Source organism: Hypanus sabinus, chromosome 14, assembly GCF_030144855.1.
Source record: "Hypanus sabinus isolate sHypSab1 chromosome 14, sHypSab1.hap1, whole genome shotgun sequence".
NCBI classification, from domain to species: Eukaryota; Metazoa; Chordata; class Chondrichthyes; order Myliobatiformes; family Dasyatidae; genus Hypanus; species Hypanus sabinus.
This window is the reverse complement of record NC_082719.1, coordinates 43,154,693-43,182,326: the sequence shown is the minus strand read 5'-3', so window position 1 is coordinate 43,182,326 and position 27,634 is coordinate 43,154,693. Positions and strand designations below refer to the sequence as shown.

At 40.5% G+C, this 27,634-nt stretch overlaps 1 protein-coding gene across 3 annotated transcripts in view; it reads right to left on the bottom strand.

Moving 5' to 3' along the window:
- Positions 1-4,206: 4,206 nt before the first annotated feature.
- tbc1d1 (TBC1 (tre-2/USP6, BUB2, cdc16) domain family, member 1) overlaps positions 4,207-27,634 on the bottom strand; it is a 244,658-nt gene continuing 221,230 nt past the window's right edge. For all 3 annotated transcript variants that reach the window (XM_059989027.1, XM_059989028.1, XM_059989029.1), the window contains exons 15-19: positions 14,476-14,720; positions 12,934-13,093; positions 12,419-12,588; positions 7,165-7,341; positions 4,207-6,553 (exon numbers count right to left, since the gene is read on the bottom strand). In XM_059989027.1, coding sequence (XP_059845010.1) covers positions 6,374-6,553; positions 7,165-7,341; positions 12,419-12,588; positions 12,934-13,093; positions 14,476-14,720 — 932 coding nt within the window. In that variant the 3' untranslated portion in view covers positions 4,207-6,373. The remainder of the gene's footprint in view (positions 6,554-7,164; positions 7,342-12,418; positions 12,589-12,933; positions 13,094-14,475; positions 14,721-27,634) is intronic.

The window sequence follows — 27,634 nt, the reverse complement described above, 5'->3', positions numbered from 1 at the left end:
GAGGCTTCTTCACTAAATATATTTAAGATACAGTTAGATAGATTTTTACAGAGTAAGGGAATTAAGGGTTATGGGGAAAAGGGAGGTAGATGGAGCTGAGTTTACGGACAGATCAGCCATGATCTTATTGAGTGTCGGGACAGGCTCGATGGGCCAGATGGCCTACTCCTGCTATTTCTTATGTTGACATCCATTTGTAACAGCGAGGAGGAAGAATTTTCTAAGCCAGAGGGGAGTGAATCTGCAGATTTTGTTACTACAGACTGCTGTGGAGGCCAAGTTATTGGGTATATTTAAAGCAGAGGTTGATTGGTTCTTGATTAATCAGGGCATCAAAGGTTATGTGGAGAAGTCAGGAGAATGGGGTTGAGAGGGATAATAAATCAGCCAAGCTGGAATGGCAGAGCAGGCTTGAATGGCTGAATGGCCCAATTCTGCTCCAATGTCGTATAGTTTTAAAACACTTAGTATTCCTCCTGTCTGTTGCACTGTTCTAATAGTATCGGAAATGGATTGAGGAAGAAATTGGAAGAAGGCAGTCAATTTATTTCAAGCAGGCATGCAAGTTTGAGTACATATTTGGGCCTTGCTGAGAATAGTAGGGGAGGTGAACCTCACTAGGTGCTTGATATTTGTATGAGAAGTAATCCAATAGCTATTGTGAAAAAGGGACCATTCAGTAGTCTTATCACAACAGGATCGAAGGTGCCCTTGAACCTAGTAGTACATGGTTTCAGGCTTTTCTATTTTCTGCCTGAAAGGCGGGCATAGAGTAGAGAACGTTGGGGCTAGGAGGGATTTTTATGATGGCTCCTTTACTGAGGCAGCAGGAAGTGCAGACGGTGACCGTGGAGGGGAGGCTGTTTTCCATGACATACTGAGCTGTATCCACAACTCTCTGCGTTTCTTACGGACACAGGTAAACCCATTGGCAACCTAAGCTGGAGTGTCCCCAGACAGGATGTTTTCTATGGTGCATCGCTAAAAATTGGTTACAGATATCACCTATCAGCTTAGGAACTTAAATTCTGGAATAAAAGGTTTGCATCACTAATAGCAGCCATGAAACTTTTGGAGTACCCTTAAAATGAAGCTGGTCACTGATATACCACAGCAAATAAAATGGCCGCTCATATGGAGACCCTAAGCAATGTTCCTGACTCTTTCATGACTTTTGTAATGCCCAGCACAGGGAACAATTGGGGATGACCTAGGTCAGGCAATTAAGATGGGTCTTAATTTGCAGAAAATAGAGGCAGATGGATCATGTACAGGCAGAAGAGATTTAGTTTATTTCAGCTTTGTGTTTAATGCAAACATCTTGGACCAAATGGACTGCTCCTGTGCTGAACTGTTCTATATTCTGTGAATAGATACATTTAAAACAAAAGGATACAGAAACAACTTAGGGCAAAGACAATGAGAGATGGTCAAATAAATGTTGGCCTTGCCAGGTAAGCACATTACCATGATGTCTACCTGTAACGGAGGTGTTAACTGGCATACAGCATGGGAGAATGGGCATGGGTGTGGGCATTCAGTGACAGAGGATCCAACAGATTGGATCTGCTGCATCTAAAGTCCTGAATGCTGGTGGATGATTAAACAGGTTAAATTGGTTTATTATTGTTACACGTTTTTCTCTGAAGTACAGTGAAAAACTGGTCTTGCCCACCATCCATACAGATCAATTCCTTGAAAATGCATCAAGGTGGCAGGGTCCGGGCCTGAGAGTGGAAAGCAAACTCATGTTTAGCCAATTTAAGCATCAAGCCAGATCAAAAAGACCAAGAATCATGGTTGATGCCGAAGGGCAAACCAGTTTCCAGCTCACTACTTCATGATGCTTTACTCACCCAAGCGCTGACTCTGCAGCTGTGGCCTACAGCCATCAACACTTGCCCCAGGGCTGAACTGGCTCCGAGACTGCGGCCTGCAGCCATCAACACTCGCCCCAGGGCTGAACTGGTTCCCAGACTGTGGCCTGCAGCCATCAGGCTTCTGGACCAACTTGCAGCATTGAACTGATCCCATGGCTGTGGACTCCCTTTTGGGGGACTCTGTAGTTCATGTTTTGTACGCCATTTTACTTTTAAAAATGATTGTTTGCACAGGTTGTTCATTGGGTGTTTGACAGTCTTTTTTTTGGTGGATTATATTCCTTCTGTTTTGTGGCTGCCTGCAAGAAGACGAATCTCAAGGTAGTACTTGGTATACATATTTTGATAATAAATATACTTTGAAGATAATAAAATAAAGTGGTACAACACAGAGAAAGTGCAGTGCAGGGTAACAAATTTGTACAAGGTCACAACAAAGTAGATTGTGAGGTCAAGAGTCCATCTTATCAAAGTAGAGAGTTGTTCAATAATCTGTTAACAGTGGGATAGAAGCAACCTGCTTGACTGGGGCCCTATTTGCGGTACTAACCATTCTTCCCCCTCACTTCTGGTACGTTCATTACGTGCAGTGTCGTGTGACATAGATGAAGGTGGTCTAAGGCCATGATCAGCCTTGGCAAATATTTCTACAGAAGTGGTTGGCCATTGCCTTCTTCTGGGCAGCGATTCGACAGGATGGGTGACACCAAGATGGGAAACCCCAATCTCTAAAGAACAACAATCCTGAATGTGGCTTCCATGAGGTTGAATAGTGCACTAAGTGGCTACACACTACGATTACAAACACATTAACGGATTCACAGAAAACAATACCATCACCCTACTTTGATGCACGGCTCTCAGTGATGGTGCAAGGTAGAATACAAATAAAGCACAATCTTTGTTAAAAAAAAATGTTTGAGATCATTCTCAATAGTCTAGGCCTGCTTTTTTAAAAAAAACCTTTAGAGTTTGCTATTTTACATTGTTACTGTGAAGAATAAACAAATGTTTAGAAATTGGAGACACAAAAGACAGCAGATGTTGAATTTGGAGTAAAGAAACTGCTGCAGGAACTCGGCAGGTTGGCCAGCAACTGTGGAGGGAAATGTACAGATGATATTTTAGACTGGGACCCTTCATCTGGACTGGAACTTGTTTTAGAACTTTAGAGATAGAACTCTATTTATTGAGAGTCTCATAAATGTGACCTCCATGCCATTAAATATTGAAGACTTTTTGTACAATATTTGACAAGATAAATAATCTGTATCATGCAGCTTCAACAAATGAAGCGTGCTTTTACATCGACACTGTACATTCTACACTCTCCTCAACAGAATTTCTGGTTCAAATTCAGCTATTTGCTATTCTTACAAGATATTGTGAATACCAAAAGCATTCCAGTAAACATATAGTTAATTCAATGTTGCCGTTCACAATATTATGCCAGAGAGTACATTACAGAGAGTAAATTACTCTGTGGGAAAACTTTTGTGTGGTTATTCAGTGAATCGGAAGTGATTTTTGAAAATCAAAAGGGAGTGCTTAAAGTATTTCTGGCTATTGTAATACTTGGGACAGTTAGGGAGCTGGTCCGAAGAAAGAGATATAAATGTATTTGCACATATTTTTTAAATACTTCTTTTGATTCAATCTCTTAATATAATTGAGGGAACCCCCTCCAACCTCCCACGAAGCCCACTCTTAATGATTTACACCAGTAAAATGCTGAGTAAAAAAAGCTTTGTGAAACTACAGCGTAAATCCCCTACCTAACGGAAGTTCCCCGAAAGCAGCCAGTGCTTTATAAAAAAGTAGTCGCTGCAAAAGTTCGTTACATTCCCATGCCAGCATGAGGAACGTGAAAGGAAAATGCCCGTATACAATATACATTGGCAAGAACAGTGTGCCTGAGTGACCCATTTCTGCACTGTAAAACTCTACAATTGTCAAATGAGCAAAAACAAAATTTGTAACCCAGTTTACCTTGTGCTCTATTTTTTTCTTCCAATTGCACAAGATTCTCATCGATTACAACTTGTTTTTGTGCTGTAGGTGTGAACTAAATTTATTTCCATTCAATCCAGTGTTCAGTAGGGACAAAGACAAATCAGTAAGTATTTCTGCACACCCAAACAAAGATCTTAGTCTAATTTTCCTCTACACAGGGCCTGCATTAATGTATCTTCTTTACGGCTTACCCTGAGCTTTTGAAGTAACGCACAGGGATGCTTTTGACACAGACTGCAGAGATTATAAATATCTTTTTTCTGAAGACATAGGAAAAACAGGAGTCACTTTCAAGCACCTATACACAAAATCATCAGAATCAAAGTTGAGTTTATTGTCTTATGCACAAGTACGTGTATGCACAGGTGCACTGAGAAACTGACTCGTAGCAGCATTACAGGCACACAGCATCAGATACACAATGGTCACAAGAAATGGATGTTAAAATGCTGGGAGGAAAAGAGACCGAAACAATTGATCGAAATTTTGAGCAGGAGTGTAAACATCAAAATAGTTAAAACTCAGATTTGGTAATTCTAAAACTTTCTTTAAACTGTGTGGAAATTCTTTGAACTTTCCCCTACACTGAACAGTGTAAAGTTAACCATCAGGCTACCAGTAGCGGGAAAGATGAATGCAAAGTCACACTGAACTTCACTTCTAAACTACTTGATACTGTTGCATCTCAAATCTCAACCTGCTCTGAACTAGGCACAATTTATGGCACATTACCAGTACAAAAGGAAAAGGACTAAACAACATCAGCGATGGCTCTGATTTATGAACTAATGAATAAAAAAAACCCAACAAATGCAAAACAAGAAATTCAAAAATCATGGCAACCCGTTTAATATGACCATTTCCTGGAAACATGTAGCTTAGCTCACTTATTGTGTAATACAACTACTGAGGTATCAGAATTATGTGAAAAGGCACATGGACAAGTAAAGCATAGTAAATTATACTGGTGCTTGGATATATCACAATCACAAATTTGGAATACTGTCCAACATCTACATAGTCCCTTCCTTTTATGGACTGGATTGAGATGATGATAGTAATAGTGCATCATTTTTATAATCACTGGATATCTCTTCCATCATAATGTTACATAGCCCATTTTAGATCAATTCAGTTGGGAAACAGACCATGCAGATCAGGGCTGGAGCAATTTAATATATAGATTTTTTAAAAGCAATTCTCTCGGAATTGCATGATTGCAAGACTATTAGCTTTTTACTTAGCTTCTTTTCAGTTCCTAAAAGGTTTTAAAAATGCTCAGTAGAGAAAAATGACCTATTTTATGATACCAAACTACAGCACGAGTGTAAAAGAGCATGCAAGTCAGATCCAACCCATCTAGATCTATTTAACCTAGCACAAACCAGTTTTGTTTAAAAGGATTGGCCCAAAAAGTGTTCACATCCAAACATGTAGGCAAGTAGAGAATAAGGGCAATGAGTTGAACTAATGAAGTGTTGGTTTCCAATTCTTAAAATATATCAGCAGATGGATACCATGTTAATTCACTGGATGGTCTTAGCACTGATCAAACTTTCAGTTTTATTTGGTGATATAATGTTTTGTATTTAAACACAAAGTATTGTGAAACCACCCAAATATATTGCTGTATATGATGGGCTAGATGAAATGAAATGGGAAATCAATCATAAATATTTTGGCTGTGGTACATTATTTTTCACAAAACTTTGAAAAAAAATTATTCCTTTTTATCAATCATTTTCTACTTACAGGAAGCTGCTATATATGTAAAACACAAATAAGCCACTTTACATAATCTCCCACCGTGGGTGTTGTAAGGCTTTTCAAAAGACACCACTTGATTTGACTTGCAGTATTCCTTCTCAGCTTTCGTAATTTTGTCCTTACATATCATTTCTTTTTATAAGGTGTACTTTTTTTAAACCAAGATAATACTAATCTTGGTTAGGAATGAAGTGAGGTGAATTAAGAAAACTAAAAATTCCAATTAATGGCAAGAGGAACGTTAGTGTAGTTTTCTTACAACATACCCACAAACTTTGAAATGAACTGACCACCTCCGATGTAACCCTCCTACTACAAGTGTCAGAATTACACTGAAAGCACATGGCTCACTTTTGGTTATCAATACAAACAAGGTATTATGAAGAACCCTTCAAGTATTGTGTCCTGGTTAAGAAGTGTCCAATACATAAAAACAAAACAGGTACAAGCATTGGATATAAATAAACCCACACAATTTTCAGAGAAATGAGTTTTCTATTGATCTGCCTTTGACAGCAGGTAATAATCCAGTGATCAGTACTATGCCTATATAGTTAAACAAGATGTTACTGCTGTGCCTTTGAATAGATCCCATATTGATAGTTTGCTCTGTGGTGCGATGGAACCAGAGAATCCTACTAATCAAAATGTCTTCTCTTGCTTTATACCTATCATTTAAAGTGCATCAGATTTTATAATCCTTTTCTTGTGCTTCAGAGAGAGTTGTTTTCAACATGGTCTGTGCTGGGAACCTGCTTCTGAAATTCTTCCACGGTCGCCAGGAGTGCAGCTCTCTCCAACTCAAGTCTATGAATAGCTTGCTTTAACTTTCCTTCATTAGACAGCAAAGTATTAACTGTAGCTTCCAGGCTTTCAATCTTAGTATGAGCAACCTTTACAAAGAAACAAAAGAGAGATGTGTTCATGAAGTGCTTTTTTACAATCTCAGTGAGTTTCAATGCATATCAGTTCCAAAGGAATATTTTTGAAATATAGACACGACTACAATATTGCGAAAGATTACAACTTAATTGATGCATTGCAAGATCTCACAAAAGAAAATGAGATAAATGACAAGATGACCCACTGAGTGGTAACCATTGCTTAGTTATCTAATAATTGAGAATGGTGCACTTTTAACAGAAGTTAAGAGCCAACGTACCTTGATTTAAAAATAGCATAAAAGTCAACTCGTCAGCTCACTGAAGTATTTCCTAATTAATCTTCTTCATCAGTTTATACCTTTTCTACATGGCCCATCTAAAACAGGAAACTGATATTCCCTCTGGTCCTGACACAGGGTCTCAACCCAAACCTTTGACCATCCCTCTGCTCCGACAGAAGCTACCTGACCTGCTGACTACCTCTAGCAGTTGTTTGTTTTTGCTGCAGTCTCGTGGCTGGACTGCAGGCTTGAAAGATAACCTTAATAGATTGCTACTAGTCATGAACAATGTTAGAGCTGTATTTTATAATTAATCTGATCAAAATTCACTTTTCATACCTCAAGCTCCTCCAGCAGGTCACTGTTCTGCTTGCGCAAGCTATTGTTGCTCTTTTCCAATTTTTCTAATCGCTCGTTTTCAGTCATTGTGGGAGAAGAATCCATCAGCTCATCCTGAAGAACATGGTACTCAACTTCATAGGCCTGTAGTTGCTTGGATAAATCCATCTCGAAAACCTGCAAACATCAACAGTGTTTACTTTTAACACAACCTACAAGATTCCTTCACAATGACCTTTAATTAATCTGCCTACTTAGCTGCACATCTAGTACACATCTTATTTCTTGGTCAATTATTGCATCCGCTGATATAAATACCAATTGTATGAAGAGTTCTGGATATTTTAAAAAGCTGGATGCTGGCAATCTGAAATAAGCAACTGAGAATGTAATGGAAATACTCCAAGGACAAGCTTTCTCTGTGGAAACAGTTAATAGTCCAGGCCTAAGACCCTTCATCAGAGCTGAGAAAGAGGAGGAGGAGGAAACAGGGTTAACGTTTCAGGTTGACAGCCTTTCTCCTGAATTCTTGTAATGGTGAATGCTCTGATGAAAGATCTTTGAACCTGTAATATGCAAAAAAGTTGATAGATATAATAGAAACACACAGATAATGATGGAGGAACTTGGGAGGCCAGGCAGCGTCTTTGGAAAAGAGTGTGGTTGAGACCCTTTGTCAGGACTGGTGAAACAATAATGAGGAGTCAATGTTAGAAGGTGGGGGAAGGAGGAGGAAGAAACAAAGGCTGATGGGCGAAACTAGCCTGGTGGGGGTGAAGTAAAGAGCTGGGAAGTCGACTGGTGAAAGAGATACTGGGCTGGGGAAGAGAGAATCTGATAGGAGAGGACAGAAGGCCATGGGAGAAAGGAAAGGGGAGGGGCACCAGAGGGAGGTGATGGGCAAGTAAGGAGCTACGGTGAGAGAGGGAAAAGGTGATGGGGAATTGTGGGGAGGGGTCATTACCGGAAACTCGAGAAATCGAAGTTCATGCCATCAGGTTGCAGGCTACGTAGACGGAATACAAGGTATTGTACCTCCAGCCTGAGTGTGGGCTCATCACAACTGTAGAGGAGGCCATGGACTAACATGTCGGAATGGGAAGTGGAATTAAAATGTGTGTCCACTCAGAGATCCTGCTTTTTCTGGCAGAGAGAGTGTAGCTGCTCAGACAAGTGGTCTCCCAATCTATGTCAGGTCTCACCGATATACAGGAGGACACACTGGGAGCACTGAATACAGTAGATGACCATGACAAACTCACAGGTGAACTGTCACCTCACCTGGAAGGACTGTTCGGGGCCCTGAATGGTAGTGAGGGAGAATGTATAGGGGCAGGTGGAGCACTTGTTCCACTTACAAGGATAAGTACCAGGAGGGAGATCAGTGATTTCTGAACTTCTGGCAATCCACCCCCTGCTTTCATCATTCCTGATACCCTTTTCCCTCTCCCACCTTATCTCCTTACCTGCCTATCACCTCCTTCAGATGCTCCCACTTTTTCTTTCCCAAGGCTTTCTGTCCTCTCCTATCAGATTCCCCCTTCTCCAGCCCTGTATCTTTTTCACCAATCAACTTCCCAGCTCTTTACTTCGCCCTTTCCCTCCTCCAGGTTTCACCTCCCACCTTGTCTTTCTTCCCCCCACCCCCCCCAACTTCTAACTCTGACTCGTTGTTTTTCCAGTCCTGATGAGGGGCCTCGGCCTGAAACGTCGACTGTACTCTTTTATTCTACAGATGCTGCCAGGCCTGCTGAGTTCTGCCACCATTTTGTGTGTGTTGCTTGGACTTCCAGCATCTGCAGATTTTCTCCTGTTTGTGATTGATATAATCAATGAAAATAATACAATGGTAGAGATTTGAATTCAGACAACACTGGGCTACAGCGGATAGAAACTTATGCTAAATTTAATGAATGAAGGACAGAAAGGTTTACAAATAATTGTGAAAATAGTGTTGAGGCTAATAACACCTTCAGATACGTGAGGAATCAAGAAGCTGTAGTTAGAAAACACTGCTGTATGCTAACAGATCATAAAAGTTCTGCTCTTGCACACAGACATCAAGTAAACCCACTTCAGACATTAAATCACCACATTTTAAAATTTAAATATGATTTAAAAAAACTACTGCCCATCAGCCTCTGGCGTAAGTGTGGGGGCTCAATCTCAGATTTATACAGAAAGTAGAGTTGCTATCTCACAGTGTGAGAGATCCTGATCTCCGTTCTGCTGCTGTCTGGGAGGAGCTTGGTACATTTTCCCTGTGACTGCATGGAGTTCTTCCAAGTTTTCCCAAAGGTGTGAACAGAATGGTTGGTTAATTGGAACTGTGAGTTTCCCCTAGTGTGTAGGTAGAACCCAGTGAGCAGTTAATGAGAATGTGGGGAGTATTTTAAACAATGGGATTGTGATGGATTAGTGCAAATAGTCGGTTGACAGCTGGCATGGATTCAATGAGCTGTGAGCCGTATTTCTGTGTTGTATCTGTCTCTGACTCCAGGACACTTCCTTCCCATCACTGACTCCTTGTCTCTCTTTTTATCCATTTTTTCCTTCACACCATTTCCCTTCCTGTACATGATGTGACACTAAAGTCGCCATTTCTAATTTACAATAGTTTGCTGAGATCATGTAACATTAATTTCAGAATAGCTCAGTGTGGTTGAGAAAGCAGAGGCACAACTGTTCATTTAACTCCCTGACGTCCTGCAGAAAACACAGTATTGTAGCGGTGTGCTACACGCAGCGCAAAAATTACGACACAGAGTCGGTAACTGCAGTCGAAGGAAAAACTTTATTTGGAATCCCCAGCCTCACTTTTAAGCCTCCCTCAACCTGCCCCCCCCCCCCCCCGTGGCGCAGAGGCTCCAAAGCTCTGTGCTCGCAAATCCCCGCAGGCTATCTCCCTTAGCCAGAACGCTGGCTAATTGTGAGCCGGTTCAGATGTGCCAGGAAATGGGTCGCCACAGTATTGTCTACACATCATGTTTTCACAAGCTTTAGGTGCAAAGTGGCTGACAATGAAAGGGCAACAAAGGTTAATCTAATTAACAGCTGTAGCTGGCTAGTTGTAGGAATTTTTGGGCCATTATTTTTCCAACATTGATTTCCCTCATGAGATTAAAAAGTATTCACAACGTATACTTGAAGACATGCATTTATTTAAGATGTGCCCCATCACCAAATAGCCCAACCTTCCCACTCACCTGGTTTCACCCATCACTTGTCAGTGTCTACTCCTTCCCCTCCTCCCACCTTTGTAGTCTGGCTTCTCCCCCCTTCCTGGTCAGAAACATCAATTGTTTATTCTTCTCCTTAGACACTGCCTGACCTGGTGAGATCCACCAGCATTTTTTGTGGCATTTCACAAAAACCTAGTGATCAGTAAAACCATACATGGTTTTCTCATTTCATACAGCCAATATCCAATTTTTAAAACATTGACTTGAAATAGTATATAAACTGATAGAGAAAGCACTGTGATGGAGGGAATAAAATGCAAATAAAACAAAGGTTCTAAATTATGTGCAAGTTTAAGAAGAAGTTTACCAAGAAAGATAACAAAAGGAAATTGAGCTTTAAGTTTCCTTCCCCCCCCCCACCACCCAATCTTCAATCTGCAGAGTATTAACCATAAACAATTGGTCATTTCTGCCATTTTGCATATTTGTTGCATTTTATTAGGTTAAGCTCTCACGATAAAGGCATGGGCAGATTCTAAATAAATGTGGGACATCCTTTCTGTTCACAGAAATAGTTAATTGGCTTCTTTCTGTGATATAATCATCTGCACTACTTTTCCTTTTTTAAGTCTCCAGCAGTATAATCTAAAGACAGATTGGGGAGATTTACCTCATAATTCCCTGCACCCTCTTTTCTTTGCCAATAACAATTTGAAGTCAAAGTGGGTACATCCAACAGACATGACAGTGCATGCAATCATTCTGGATTTATTAAAAAGAATGATTTCCTTCTTCTGAAAACTTGAGAATAATTCTAAACCCAACACCAAAGTGTGGTGGGAATATGACCAGAGACATCCTGTGAATAAATTAAAACTGAATAGTTGCATTATTCAGGAAAGCTAATAAGAACGTTAGAAACAGAAGCAGACATCCTCATCCTGAATCTGCTGTTCAATGAAATTGCGAATGATCTTGCACCGCATTTTCTTACACTAACACCACATCCAATGACTCCTTAAATAACCAAAATGCTATTGATTTTTGTTTTGAATATAGTCAGCGACACAAACTTCATGGCTCTGGTGGACAGAATTTCTAAGATTCATCACCTAGTGTGTGAGGAAATGTTTTCTCATCTCAATCTGAATGATTATTCTCTTATTTTGGGATTATGAACCTTAAATCAAAAAAATTCAGCCAAGGCAGCCCCTGCATTTGCTATACCACACCACAGAGGAATTCTGTATCACTTAATGATATGTCCTCACCCTTCTAAACTCAAGAATATTGGCCCATTCTGTGTACAGCACAATCCCCTTCACTAATTGCAATAGGGAGAATTGAAATGGATTTACCATACTCTATTGCAACAGTCTGGAAGCTTTCGTTGAAATCCCTTTATCACAGTATATCATTCCTCAGGTGGGGAGTCCAGACCGACAAGTAATGATCTAGGTGTGGTCTCATCAAGGCCTCATGTAATTATGGTAAGACATTAATGACCCAGTAGACAAGACATTTTGTAAAAAAGGCTAACATGCCATTTGCTTTCCTAATTGCTTGGCCTACCTTGACTTAAGGACATATTGACCTTTCTGAACACTCCCAACTTTCAACCTTTCACTATTTAATCTTCCAGACATTTGCAGGCAACTGACATTCTTCATTATTTTATATTAATGAATTCTACCACTGGGCGCCTCGGTGGTGCAGCAGTTACCACAACACTATCACAGCTCAGGGAGTCCAGAGATCAGGGTTCAATCCTGGCATCTTACGTAAGGAGTCTTTGTATGTCCGTTCTGTGGAATGTGTGGGCTTTCTCAGGGTGTCCCGGTTTCCTCCCACACATACCAAGTAGACTGACTGGTCATTGTAAATTGCATCACACGATTAGGTGAGGGTTAAGTCAGGATTGTTGGGGGCTATTGGCTAGCATAGCTCGAAGGGAAGGAAAGGCCTATTCTGTGCTAACCTCTAAATAAAATACCACAGCATCCCTCCAGGAAAAGTAAATAAGGGCGCAGCATAAAATACCCCATACAATAAATAAATTTATAGCATAATACCTGATTTATTGTTTTTTCCATCTGCACTAGTCCAAGATTAGGGAGTGTGCATTTTATAAAGTCAATTATTGATTCCAGGCTCTCATGCTGAAGAATTAGTGGCTTGTGGTTTCCCAGCAAGCTAAGAGCTACTTTAAAGATTACCTCTGATCCTTGAAGGAAAATCATATCTGGAAAAGAAATGCAAAATGTATTTTCAACACAGCAGTAAAAACATTATTGGTTTAGGGGGCATGTTCTTTTTTAAGTGAATTTGACTTGAGGTTTCTTTCATTAGCAATAGTGAAAGTAATGAATCAAAAAAGGTTTACTGATTTACTAATCTATGTAATTATGGTGAACAAGAGTACTGAAATTGCTGGACTGTGTATTGCTCAAGACCATGAACAGCATCAATCTACCCTGGGAAAATATACTTAGTTTCTATCCATTATCTTTCTATTCTTAATATCTCAGAATTCAGGACAAAGAGCATGCATGGTATTACGATATTTTAAATTAACAAATATACTTACCAAATACTCTAGCCACAAATCCCAAAGGAAACTGAGAGGCAAATACAGTGAGAAACCAGGGAGCAGCATAAAGACTGGGGCTGATTTCATTCTCCTCAAAGTGGCAGTAAAGATCGCGATGATAGTCATGGAGCAGCCGTGACAGCTGGTACATCTGTATCTGTCGGTCCAGAAGGAGAACTTTTAATCGAATTATTACACTCAATTAAATGGAGGTCAAGCAACTTTTAGAACTAGTGTTCATTGGCATGGCAAACGCAGGGCTCTGAAATGCTTTGAAAAACTTCCACCGATTTCCAGTCATAGCTCCAACAGCACTGACAGATCTTCTAAGGAAATTCTAAACAGTGTTTTCTTAGCTTTACTCTGAGCTCTCACAGGAGATTTGGCAGAGGGCAACTCGACCTGCAGAATTTCAAGACCTGTGCTGCCAAAATTCGTTACGTACAGATCCTCCCCAGGTCACATACACCCAACACAGACTCTCCATACATATGATTGAGTGTTTGGGAGACTGGTGGGACTGGCTGCTGTGGAATGGGAATGGGGCATTTCTACATGCCTCCTCTACGCAATCTCTCCTGCCCTCACCTCCCCCAACTAAGCCACAGCAAACAGGGGCTGGGCCGAGCTGGGGGCTCCAAGCAGACTCACTAAAGCTGGCAGCCACCTTGACTATGCTAGCTTACTCTCCCTGTTTCCATGATCTCTCTCACACACTGTTTCGTCCACTTAGTCCAGTGAACAGTTTGGGTTACAGTTTTCAGGAGTGGAATTCTGTCATAACCTGTGTGAACAGGAGTAGACATTATGACCCCCTTAAACCTCACTTGCTGTTCAATTAGATGATGGCTGGATTTCCATCACCTTAGTACCCAAGAATTACCTATCTTGAATTTACTTATCAATTGAACACTTGCTGTTCTCTCTGATAAAAAATTTCAAACAATTCACAATCTGAATAAGGACATCTTTTCCAGTCTCAGTACTAGAAGAGCTAACCTATTATTCTGAGTCAATGAACACATGCATTGCATTCAACTACTCAGAACTCATCCCTTACTGTGTGCAGACATCAGAAGAACTGGCCTCAAATTTAACTCGGGATAAATAATCATTGTCATTTCTCCACCTGATGCATCCTGTCAGACAGCAATAGCAAATTTTTGAGCAGACTGCACTTGAACTCATTGAAAACAGCAATTTCAAAAATACCGCTGTAACTGTATTTGAGTGATGTCCATTCTCTACCCTTACACCACTTCACTACTCCCAGTCCCACTGACAGCGCAGAAACAATGCCCAAAGTCACAAAATGATGCTCTTTGACAACTTTGGTACAATATCTTTTCTCATCTTCTATGACCTTTCTGAATTGATAAAATATGAAGTACATTACAAAATAAGACTGTTTTACTCAACTTATTCAAATTAATAAGCAGCTGTACAGCCATCTATAACAGAGTGCATACAACCATCCCCCAATGACTATGATATTAATTCAGATCAAATTCAAAAATTAGTACAAAGTAACTTCTTCACCTGTAAGATAATCATGTCGGGACGATACTGCCTTCTCAAGCCCATGTCGTACATGAGAAACTTCAGCATTTGAAAAGCATCTTCTTCACTCATGTGCAGCAGCAAGATTCCTGCCACAAAACTCAGCCCCTGGCAATAGCCCACCTCGGGATCCAGAAGAGAATAGGCTTTCAAAAGATTGTACAGCGAGAGTTGCCCAGCACCCAGCTGAGTTGTGAAATAGGGATGCGTAGGAAATGTGCGTCCTGGAAAACAAGAGCACTCAGTACATCAAAGCAAGAACCCCAAGCTCCATTTGAGCACTGCATTCAGCATCTATGAATATCCAGCATAATTAAATACTGTATACCGTACAGAGATAATGCAAAAAGACAAAGGATCATGGAATAAAGACAAACTCACTGGTTGACATTTATCTCTGCCTGGCACGAAGGCACCAATGCACAAGATCGAAGGAGGCTGCAGAGGATTATACACTCAGCCAGCTCTCCCAGGGTCATAACCCTCCCCATCACTGAGGACATCCTCCAAAACCGGTGCCAAAAGAAAGCGGCATTCATCACTAAAGACCCTCACCATCTGGACATGCCCTTTTCTCATCATTACCATAAGGGAGGAGGTACAAAAGACTGAAGACCCCACACGCCAACATTTTTGGAGTAGTTTCTTCCCCTCTGCCATCAGATTTCTGAATGGTCCATGAACACAACCTCATTACTTTGCTCCCTTTTTTCACTGTTATTTTATTGTAACATAATAATTTTATGTCTTGCATTGTACTGCTGCCGCAATTAGCAACAAATCTCAAGGTGTGTCAGTGAAATTAAACAATCAAGATCAGGTTTTTTTTAATATTAAGTGCAATCGTGAACAATAGCCAGATCAGCTGATCAAGTCAACTAGTTCCCAAAGAGAACTCCGATAGGCCAATCGGATGGTTCACTGCTGCTCAGCGATAGAACATTAAAAAATCGTATGTTAAGAAACATTAAAAAAATAGTAGAAATACTGGAGTCATGATGATCATGATGAAGTCTGCTGGACAGAGACATTTATGTTCTTCTGCCATCAGGTAAACGTTACAGGAGCATCAAAACTAAAACCACAAGGCTACTAAACAGCTTCCTCCCACAAGCAGTCAGACTGCTAAATTGCTGCTCTACCTGACTCTGCTTTGGACACTTTTAACTTGCACTGGACACTTATAACTTGTTTTTAACTGACATGTGGTTGTTGAATTTTACTATTTATTGTTATGTTTATTATTTAGTGTTGCGTTTGTTATGTTATGATTGCACTGCTCCTGGGAAACGCTGTCTCATTCTGCCCTGCAGAGCTGATGTACGGTTAGAATGACAAAAAAGTTTTTGAATCTCTTTGAATACACATGCTGTCCTCCATAATTCAGAGAGATTGAAGGATAAGGTTACAGGGTGACAAAACGTGACAGGAGCACTTGGAACTAAAAACTAACCCCTACCGGGAGAAAACAGCACCTGATCTTTCTGCACTGTTCTCCAGCAGTTTAAGGACTAAGTCCAGCTGGAACATAACTCACAAGTGCTCTTGAAAGTCAGGTATTAACCCTACCTGACAACAACCAAGCATTGCTATCCTGGTCCCCTTCACATTAGCTTATGAAGAAGTATGTGACTTCCCTCCCAGAGACGATAGGTGCTTGTGCACTCGACTCTTGAAGGCTTGGTCCTCATCGTTGCAGATGTTTCCAACCACAGCATCTGGAAGGCTGCTCCAAATTCTGATAGCACAGTGAAGGAAGCTCCTATCCAGTGTGTGGGTTCTCGCATCAGGCACAGAAACAGTCTGAGCAGGCATTGATAAACTTGATCGTGTGGTGCGCCGTATCTCATAAGATGAAGGCAGCATGGCGCGAAGGTCTGCAGGCCTGTGGCTGGTGTATTTTGTATAGCACAGTAGCTGCAGCAACCTGTCGTCTGTGGTGTAAGCTATCGATGGCTAGTTTCTCATGAGCTGTGGCTTCATCTACACCTGTAATCCTGAGAGCTTTTCTTTGAATGAATCAAGCTGGCTGAGGATACTCTGTGAGGCACTCACCCATGATAAGCAGGCATACTCCATGATACTTCGTACCTGGGCTTTGTGAACCGTGACTCTGCCCTCTTTCTCTAGTTTGGATGCTACTTTCCGCAGAGCTCCAAGCCTTTGTCCAGCCTTGTTTGAAATAGTGGAAAGGTGTTTATCCCACACCAACTTGCTGTCAATATTAACACCAAGGATTACTAGCTCCTTCTTTAAATCCAGTTTGCAGTTCCCAAAATACAGGTCGGGGGTAGATGGATTCCTCTTCCTAGACATCACCGTCGCCTTGCACTGAGTAGGCTCAAAGGTGACACTCCAGTCGTCTGCCCAGACTTTCATCCTGTCAAGATCCCTACACAGGCCTGCTGTCACTGTATTACTCTCTCCTGCTCTAATTGGTGCAAATAGTGTGGAGTCATCAGCGTACAGGTATAGCTCATTACTGAATGCATCAACCAAGTTGTCAATAAAGATGGAAGACAGAAGTGGCCCAAGTATTGAACCTTGTGGTATAGATACATTGATGGTTGAAGAATCAGAAGCCTGACCAGAGGTAACAACTTTGATGGTTTATTATACTTATTTCCCAAGTTCTCAAGTACTTCAGGTATTTTCTCAAAACCATTTACAAATGTTTTCAAATATACTTGTTAAATACAGTGCTACTCTCACCCTCCACCACACTCCCCACACTGTCCCGCAGCTACAGCAGTTCAGATAACAGAAATTCACTCTGATAGAATTCTCAGATCACGACCAAAATATCTGAGAAACAGAATTTCAGTGTAAAACTAAAACACAATGTGCATGGAGAACTGAACTTGACCACATTCTCCTGGTTCACAGATGGCCACTTAAGCGATTAGATTTGGAAACTGACAAGGCATTGTCTTCCATCAACACTTGCAAAATAATTAATCAAACAATAACTATTTACAGTTAATTTCAAAAAATCTCTCTTTTAACTTCTGACACATAAGGGCCTAAACAGCTCTATAATTTTTAAACAGCTGCTTTGATGGATACAAGAAAAATGGACTAGTTACTAATTTGGCTGGTTCATTGATATGAAATACTATCGGTAAGATATAAAAACTGAACCATGGGAAATGAGATAGAACTCATCATTTGGTAGAAAAAAAGATTAATTTCTCTTCACAACGAAAACTGATACATTATTATTTCAGAATGGCTTCTCAAACAATTAGGCTTAAATTTTACCGAATTAAATGGGTTGTCCTACCATTAGCAAATCCATACAGCGATGCTAAGAAAATTCATAAAAATAAAATATTCAAAAGAGATTTGAACTTCACAGAATTAAGCAGAGGGTGCCTAGAATTTTAATTGTTATGTATTTTGCTAATGGGACAGTGAGTCATTACATTTGGGCTATGGTGTTTATACACTAACGTGGGGTACTGACAGCACATCAGCTAGAACTATTTCCAGAATCTTATTATTAGTATTTTAAAGGACAACTCATAACATTTTACCATGGATGTGAAGAGAGTGGTAGTAGTTACTAGATGAAGACCTGATCAAATATTTAGCACAACTTGTGTAGGTAACTATGTAGTTAAAGGCAGTAAGTCAGGAGAATTGGTGAACGATACAAATATTATCAAAGTGGTAGTGGCAGTTTGATTCATTCGTACTTTAACAGATGTGCAATTGATGGGCATATCAAAGAGAATAGTTTAAAGTGAAATAACTAGGAGATATCCTGAAAGACAGCATAGATTCAATGGGCAGAATAGCCTCTAGCTATGTGTCTTTCTGGGGATTGGTTTGTCAGACTTTACTTCCATTTTCTGGCATCTAAACTTCAGCCTATCAAAGTCGGAGGGTGTGAAGCTTGGTTTGTGCGCTGTTGATTGTTCAGTCCCAACCCTCGATCACTGGAGCCCACTGAGTCATGACGGCAAATTGCATAAACGAGAACACAAGGAGCAGCGGTGGGAAATGCGGTTGGGTGATGGGTTTACTGACCATGACCATCCATACAAGGTCAAAAACACTATGAACTGAGCCACTTCACTGGGGCTTAACGCTTCACTTCTTCTCACTCCCTGGGTGCCTGGAGAGGTACGTGGCCCCGAGGCAGAGAGCTTTCTTCCTTCAAAAGGCTTCCAGATGACTGCTGGCACATCCAGCAGTCCACACGACAGCAGTCCAAACTTCCACACGCCCAGTTTTCACTGCAAAACTCTTTCCCTTTAGAGATCCAGATTGGTCCTTATTCATCATTAACTTGATCAAGTTGAATCCACTTGATGGGGAGAATAGATTTTTCAAAATTAATCCTTTGGGATATTTTACAGTGTTTAATACTTTACATAAACATGAGACATTTCTCCTTTCACCATTACAGGAAAAGAAATATCAGGATTCCAGAAAGGCTGAGCTAATGAAGAAACTTAAAATGAGTCATGATGAGAAACATTCCTTTTGGTGCCAAGGTTTAGGGGTTGGCACATAACACCATTGAAAACAATACAAAACCCTACAGAAGTTGAAAACCTGAAATAAAAAGAGAGCATGTCCAAAATACTCATCTGCATCTGTGGAGGAGAAACAGAGCTTATATTTTATCGTCAGCGATCCTTCCCCCAATTCACTGATGCTTGACCTGTTATTTCATCATTTTCTGTTTTCATACCACTACATTACTGCATTTACAAATTTCCCAAGTATGATTTTGAGTTAGCTCATCCAAAGTATGCTGATCACAGACAGCACCTTTACAATGAAGATAATGGGTTGTCATTCTTCTAAAATATCTCTACTAACTGTAATATTTTTGACCACATGCCCACACAGATCTCTGCTTCATTCCTCCTCCATGACGGATCTTTGCATTCAGGGGCTCCGTGCCTTGCTATCAAAATGAAGTCACTACATCGTCCCAAACACTCTCACCTCACCTGCTGAGTAAATTGCATAGCTTCTCTTCAAGCAACAGGCATGTAGATCAATACATTTTCAGATATTAAAAGGGTCAGTCCGGGAAAATGTCTCCAAAGTAAAGAATCAGGCAAAACCTTATTAAGCAAGCACAAGGGGCGAATTGTCCAGTTCGTCAGTTTCTTATAATTCTTTAAGCCCACTTGTCATCTACAGGACATAAGTACTGGACAATAGATAATAGACAATAGGTGCAGAAGTAGACCATTCAGTCCTTCGAGCCTGCACCGCCATTTTGAGATCATGGCTGATCAACTACTATCAATACCCGGTTCCTGCCTTGTCCCCATATCCCTTGATTCCCCTATCCATGAGATACCTATCTAGCTCCTTCTTGAAAGCATCCAGAGAAGTGGCCTCCACTACCTTCCGAGGCAGTGCATTCCAGACCCCCACAACTCTCTAGGAGAAGGAGTTTTTCCTTAACTCTGTCCTAAATTACCTACCCCTTATTCTCAAACCATGAACTCTCACAGCATCTGGAACATATTTCCTGCCTCTATCTTCTCCAATCCCTTAATAATCTTATATGTTGCAATCAGATCCCCTCTCAATCTCCTTAATTCCAGCGTGTACAAGCCCAGTCTCTCTAACCTCTCTGCATAAGACAGTCCGGACATCCCAGGAATGAACCTTGTGAATCTATGCTGCACTTCCTCTACAGCCAGAATGTCCTTCCTGAACCCTGGAGACCAAAACTGTACACAATACTCCAGGTGTGGTCTCACCAGGGTCCTGTACAAATGCAAAAGGATTTCCCTTTGTAATAAAGGCCAGCATTCCATTAGCCTTCTTCACTGCCTGCTGCACTTGCTCATTCACCTTCAATGACTGATGAACAAGGACTCCTAGATCTCTTTGTATTTCTCTCTTACCTAACTCTACACCATTCAGATAACCTGCCTTCCTGTTCTTACTCCCAAAGTGGATAACCTCACACTTATTCACATTAAACGTCATCTGCCAAGTATCTGCCCACTTACCCAGCCTATCCAAGTCACCCTGAATTCTCCTAACATCCTCATCACATGTCACACTGCCACCCAGCTTAGTATCATCAGCAAATTTGCTGATGTTATTCTCAATGCCTTCATCCAAATCGTTGACATAAATTGTAAACAGCTGTGGTCCCAATACCGAGCCCTGTGGCACCCCACTAGTCACCACCTGCCATTCTGAGAAACACCAATTCACTGCTACCCTTTGCTTTCTATCTGCCAACCAGTTTTCTATCCATGTCAATATCTTCCCCCCCAATGCCATGAGCTCTGATTTTACCCACCAATCTCCTATGTGGGACCTTATCAAATGCCTTCTGAAAATCGAGGTACACTACATCCACTGGATCTCCCCCGTCTAACTTCCTGGTTACATCCTCGAAAAACTCCAAAAGATTAGTCAAGTATGATTTAACCTTGGTAAATCCATGCTGGCTCGGCCCAATCCTATCACTGCTATCTAGATATGCCACTATTTCATCCTTAATAATGGACTCTAGCATCTTCCCCACCACCGATGTCAGGCTGACAGGTCGATAGTTCTCTGTTTTCTCCCTCCCTCCTTTCTTAAAAAGTGGGATAACATTAGCCATTCTCCAATCCTCAGGAACTGATCCTGAATCTAAGGAACATTGGAAAATGATTACCAATGCATCCGCAATTTTCAGGGCCACCTCCTTTAGTACCCTAGGGTGCAGATCATCTGGACCTGGGGATTTATCAGCCTTCAGTCCCATCAGTCTACTCATCACCATTTCCTTTCTAATGTCAATCTGTTTCATTTCCTCTGTTACCCTATGTCCTTGGCCTATCCATACATCTGGGAGATTGCTTGTGTCTTCCCTAGTGAAGACAGATCTAAAGTACTTATTAAATTCTTCTGCCATTTCTCTGTTTCCCATAATAATTTCACCCAATTGAATATCCACCGCAACACTCAAACTCAAAATTAACTTAGATAAATATGCAGGCTTGTGCTGAAGCCATCAACTGAGATAGCATCCACTATGCAGAACTTGCAGTTCATGTGATGCTTTCCCGCAGGATACAAAACCTCATTTATTTCTTTACTGCAGACAAGACAGGTATTCAATATGAGTCACAAGCTATTTACAAATCCAAACCAAACACTGTGCTTACATCATCATTGGGTCATAATCCCAGAATCCATTGCTACAAACAGGACAGAAAACCCCCACAAAGTACCTCAGGGACAAAGCCCACCATTTCCTTAAGGTAACCAGCAATGGCTCCAAACTCACTGATAAATTAAAATGTTGTACTGCATAAAACAAAATGCAGAGATCCTAGACTTATCCAGCATAGACAAAATAATGGTGCATGACCTCCATTTATGCTGTAAATTTTAAAGACTCTCCTTTGCCTTGAGGAAACAACACCATCACTATAAGTTGGACCAGTTTCCACATTTCTGCAGATGACTGGGTCATACCATTTTTTTAATGGGGAGAACAGTTATTAAACTGACCAACTGCATGTTAAATATTGTTTTGTCACAAGAAGCGACAATTTTATACTGATGAAACAAAGGTCACGTCTTTGGTCATCGACATCACTGTACCTGGTTGAGCTAAATCTGTAAAAGCAGGGTCATGAACATCTATTTCTCTAATTTCCAGTAATTTCTCCCCCCTCCCCTTTACTTTTCCATTCCCCTGTCTGGGTCCTCTCTTACCCCTTCTCTTCTCTTCACCTGCCTATCACTTCTCTCAGATATCTCTCCTTCTTCCCTTTCTTCCATGATCCACTCTCCTCTCCTATCTTCTTCAGCCCTTTACTTATCATTCCCCAAGCTTCCACTTCATTCCCCTCTCCACCCATCTACCTTCTCTCTTAGCTGGTCTCACCCATCACCTTCCAGTTTGTACTACCCCTCCTTCCACGAGCAACCATTAACCAGGATTGAACTCTGATGCCCTGAGCTGCAACAGCATCGTGCAAACCACCAAGGCGTTATCAGAGGATTTAAATTGAGAGCTACACGGATTTTCTCAAGTTTGAAGCACAGACATGGAAATTTAAAGACACAAGCTCCATATAAAAATATACAGTAGTTAACAAAATCCCACTGAAGATTTCAATAAAAATATTTTTAAAAGACACAAATTGCTTATATTTCCAAATTGCTTTATATTTCTAAACAAACCAGGCTGCAAAATGAGTGCTGCTTTTTATTCTGTGGAATATTAGCAGAGCCCAACTTGTATTTTAAACACAAATAGATCTCCGGTCAATTCAGGACTTCCAGCTAAAGTTCTATGAACCAGTGCTTGTTTCAGAAAATTCAGACAATTTTGGATTCAAGATGATCACAGTCACAACGTCTTCTTTCATTGAGATCAAGTGCAAGCTGACCTTTATAAAGATTCACCAACATCCACTCAGGGCAAGAAACAGGAGTGGAAAAATATACAATATTGATGAACATTGCTAGATGTCAGAAGAAAATTTTAAAAATGGCAAAGAACTTCTGCTGATGCAAATATAAATTGTTCCACTTCTCACAAAATGTTATCATCTACTACACATATGCATCAATTCGACTACTTTTCAGACAAATTTGAATCCACTCATTTAAAATGTAGAACAACCAACTTTAAAATGATAACAGCATCAAACTATCAACATTATCCTGGAATAGGGTCAAAATGACATAATATTTTTTCTAAAGATCTCTACAGAATTCAAGTAGCGTGTTATCAAATTTTACACGCATGAAAATTAGTTGGCTAGAGAACGACAGAAATAGAAAGGCTTATATGTTAAAACAACACAAGTCCAGTAACTGTAAAATTGAAAGTGTTAACAAAAACTGGGCTGTGACAGGGTGGGAGCGCATATAATATAGTTTATTTATTCTGGTGCGAACTCCACCTTAACCACAAAATATGAAGTGAAAAGAGGGTCATAAAGAATTTTTTATCAAGGGTCTCTTTTGGAGTAGCAACCTACAACAAGAGGAACCGTAACTTTAAAGTTCAGCATCTTTCTCAGCTCACAAATGGAATACAATAGTACAAGATCTCCCTGTTTATTTACACATTAGTTTACAGCATTGGAACATGCAAGAACATTTAGCAGGGATCCGGAATAAAACTATCAATGAATAAAATGCACAAATCAAACCTGAACTATTGTCAATTAAATATATGTGTTCAACTAGTATAGTCAGCAACCTACCTGCTGTTGAGGTATATTACCTGCAATGGTATTGACAGCGGTGACCATACTACAGAAAATGCATCCTGTCTACACACCAGGTACAACCATACATCCATCACTGTCAAATGCCACCACTGCTCTGTTAAGTGGAACACAAAAGCACACGAAGCAAATATGGGAGGCATTAGAAATTATGTCCTGCCATAACCTCATGTCAAGTACAAAGTTCCATTTTTCATCAAGCCAGACGGCCAATTTGGCTCAATGAGGAGAGCAGATTAGCACATGCAGAATTCTTTGTTACTCATAGAGATGCAAACTCCACCTTAAACTTGCTTATAAGTTGAGAGATGAGAGTTGTATATAATATTCAAGATGTAGTCTCATCAGGATATTAAATAATTACAGCACAACCCTTTTTTTTGTAAACCTTTATACTAAAACCTACTTGCAATAAAGGCCAAGTTAGCAGATTGTTTGCAGAATCTGTATGCTAACATCCAGTGATTCAAGATAACCAGGTATCACTGAACACCAACACCTTTCAATCTTTCTGAACTTAGAAAGATATTCCACCCATATTTTACTCTGCAGGCCTCACACTTCTTTCACATACATTTGATAGATCCCTGTGCATTCATAACCTAACTATATTCTCCACAAGTCTGTGCATTCTTCTCATACCGCCACCTAGCTTTGTATGAGCAACAAAGCTGGTTATTTAACATTTAGTTTCCCCAGTAAACCCAATCTAAATAATTGATATAAATAGTGAACAGCTAAGGACCCAGCATCAAACCCTGCAACAGCATACCTGCAATGGCCTCCCAACCAATTATCCTTACTCTCTGTTATGCCATCGTGGCCTGAGGTAGAAGGAGATGAGTTATACAGCTTTCGTTACATGCACATGCAGTTCAACTCTTTGAGTGATTATGCAGAAGGTTTGAAGTTAATAACTCGACAGGAGTGACTGATAAGTTCGTGTCATAAGTTAGAAGGAGATGAGTTTGCCCCTCCAGCAGCACGGTCTGCATGAAATCCAGTTCCTTCAGTTTCTCCGTAGACCTGCAATTCTTTAAGTTCAAAATGTTCAGCAGGGTGTTGCCATCATTTAAAAAATAGGCAATGACACCATTGTTTGGCCCTGCAGAAACTACTGTCTCCAAGTGTGCCACCATCTTACTGGAAGTCAATATTATGAGTTCAAATTTTAATTAATAAGCTCTTTTGTGGCACCTTATTAAAGTAGTGAAATTTCAAAAGCTTGTTCCTATGACAAGTAAGACTAAGTGAGGTAGGGTAAAAGTGGGAATAGAAATCATCGGTGGATCTATGCTGGCAACGTTCAGATGGTAACAATGAAAGCACACAAGCTGATTTTCATGCACTCTGGTAGAAGAGTAGCTAGAGAGGTCAGGAGTCTTGCTACTGTGTTGTTGAGAGGCATGGAGAAAATGAACTAGAAACAAAAAATCTACAGATGCTCAAGATTGAAAACAAAACAGAAAATACTGGAAAGGAAAAGAGTTAATACTCCAGGTCAAAGACTGGTACTGCATTTTTGATCTTTACTACAGGAAGTATTGTTCATTGAAAGGATGAACATACAGAATGAATTGGTGCTTATTATGCACGCAGTGGCTCCAAAGCCCTCAAAGGCAGAATTTCAAATTGTAATTTAAAAAATAAGCAAGTTGCTTGAAATTCCATTCCCAGGGTCAAGTAGAAACCTCAGAGAAATGTAATAAAAGGCTAAAGTTGCCCAATACACTTTTGGGGGCAGGGGTGGCAGACGGGGGCTGGAATTCTGCTAAACCTCGCCAAACCTGCTGTGGCATTGAGGAAGCCTACAACTAAAAATTTGTACTTGGATCTTTTTGGATATACGGCTTCTGAGCTGGGAGGTGAAAGCAATAGATTTCTCAATTATCCACAACTATAAGAAAAGGACTGCTGAGCTTAAACTGAATCTCTTTACTTTGTCAAAATTTGACCTGAATATCAATATAATTAATCATAATACATGCAAATCTTTGCACAACCAGTTGTTATGGGCATAAAACCACAGGCTCAAGTTTAAAAACAGCCTTGGTTCAGGGCTACACCCTTGATTGCCTAACAACTATAATGATAAACAAAAAGACGTTAGAAACGATGCATAACACTGCAATACAAAAATAAACAGCCCAGCTTGCTTCTACTGAAAGACTTAAATTATTTAGTCAGTAATTTTAACAAGTGCCACACCTTTCCCTCCAATCAAATCTACGATCCCATGATTGCTTGGGTAGTTCTTACACTCCTCAAAACATCTAGTCTCCCAAACATATTTTTTATCAATGGCTCATTTCAAACTTAGCACATTTTCATCAAATACAATCTTGGGCTTTTGTCTACAACAGGGTTCTCGAACCTTTTTATGCCATGGACCATTACCATTCCCTAAGCATGCACCGGAACTCCATTTTAACTCTTTATACCAATAAAAATAGTCTGTCACCTGCTGCAAATGATTAACTGATTAAATGAAATGGCAGCTTCATTCCACTCCCATCAGTTTCCTTACTACTGACTCGAACTGCAAGTTGACCTTAATGGAATCCAGCACTAGGATACCCAAGTCCCTTTGTACCTCTGATTTCTGAACTTGATCCCCATTTAGAAATTAGTTTACAACTTCATTCTTTCTACCAAAATGCATGACAATATATTTCCCCATGCTGATCTCCATCTGCCACGTCTTTGTCCATTCTCTTTCTCTCTGTCCTAAATCAGAATCACGTTTGCGTTTGTTGTGAAATAGTTGTCTTTGCAGCAGCATTGCAATGCAATAGATAATAGGGAAAAACCTGTGAATTACAGCAAGTATATACATTAAATAGTTAAATAAGTAATGCGAGAATAGAAATAAAAAGTAGTGAGGTCATGTTCATGAGTTCAATGTCCATTTAGAAATCTGATGGCAGAGGAAAGAAGCTGTCCCTGAATTGTTAAGTGTGCACCTTCAGGCTTCTGTACCTCCTTCCTGATGGTGGCAATGAAAAGAGTGTATGTCCTAGGTGATGGAGTCCTTAATGATGGATGCTACCTTTTTGAGGCATCTTGAAGGTATCCTGGATACTATGGAGGCCAATGGCCATGATGCAGCTGACCAAGTTGACAACTCTGTGCAGCTTATTTCAGTCCTGTGCGGTAGCCCACCCCTGCCCATACCAGACAGTGATGCAGTCAGTCAGAATGCTCTTTACAATATATCTGTAGAAATCTGAGAATGTTTTGGTGACGTACAAAATCTCCTCAAAGTCCTAATGAAATATAGCTGCAGATATGCCTTCTTTGTAGGTGCATCAATATTTTGGGTCCAGGTTAGGTTCTCAGAGATGTTGACACCCAGGAACCTGAAATTGCTCACTCTTTCCACTTCTGATCCCTCTACGATGACTGGCGTGTATTCCCATATCTTAGCATTTCTGAAGTCCACAGTCAGTCTTTGGTCTTCACTGACTTTGTGTGCAACATTGTTGCTGCAACGCCACTCAACTAGCTGATTTATCTAACTCCTGCTAACATACCCATCCTTCTTCAATACACACACCAGCCACTTCCTTAAAACGCATCTCAAGCATCAAACGTGAAAACGTCCTGCATTTTTGTTCTCACCTAGTTAAATTCCACCTACTTAGATGCCCACTAACCCCAACCTTCCTCTTGCTCATGAGGCAAGAAATGCCAGAAACAAATCCCATCTCGTTTCTTTTCCATTTAACCGTTGCACTTGCTCCAAACTCACGACAGACAGCTACCCCCTTCAGCCCATCGCAACTCCCCCTCTGCAATATATACTACAGCACAAGTCTCTCAAAGACTGCCCCAACCCCTCAAAATCACATACATGACTTCTTCCTCAAAACCAATCAATGACCATTCAATCCTTCCTAAATATAGAT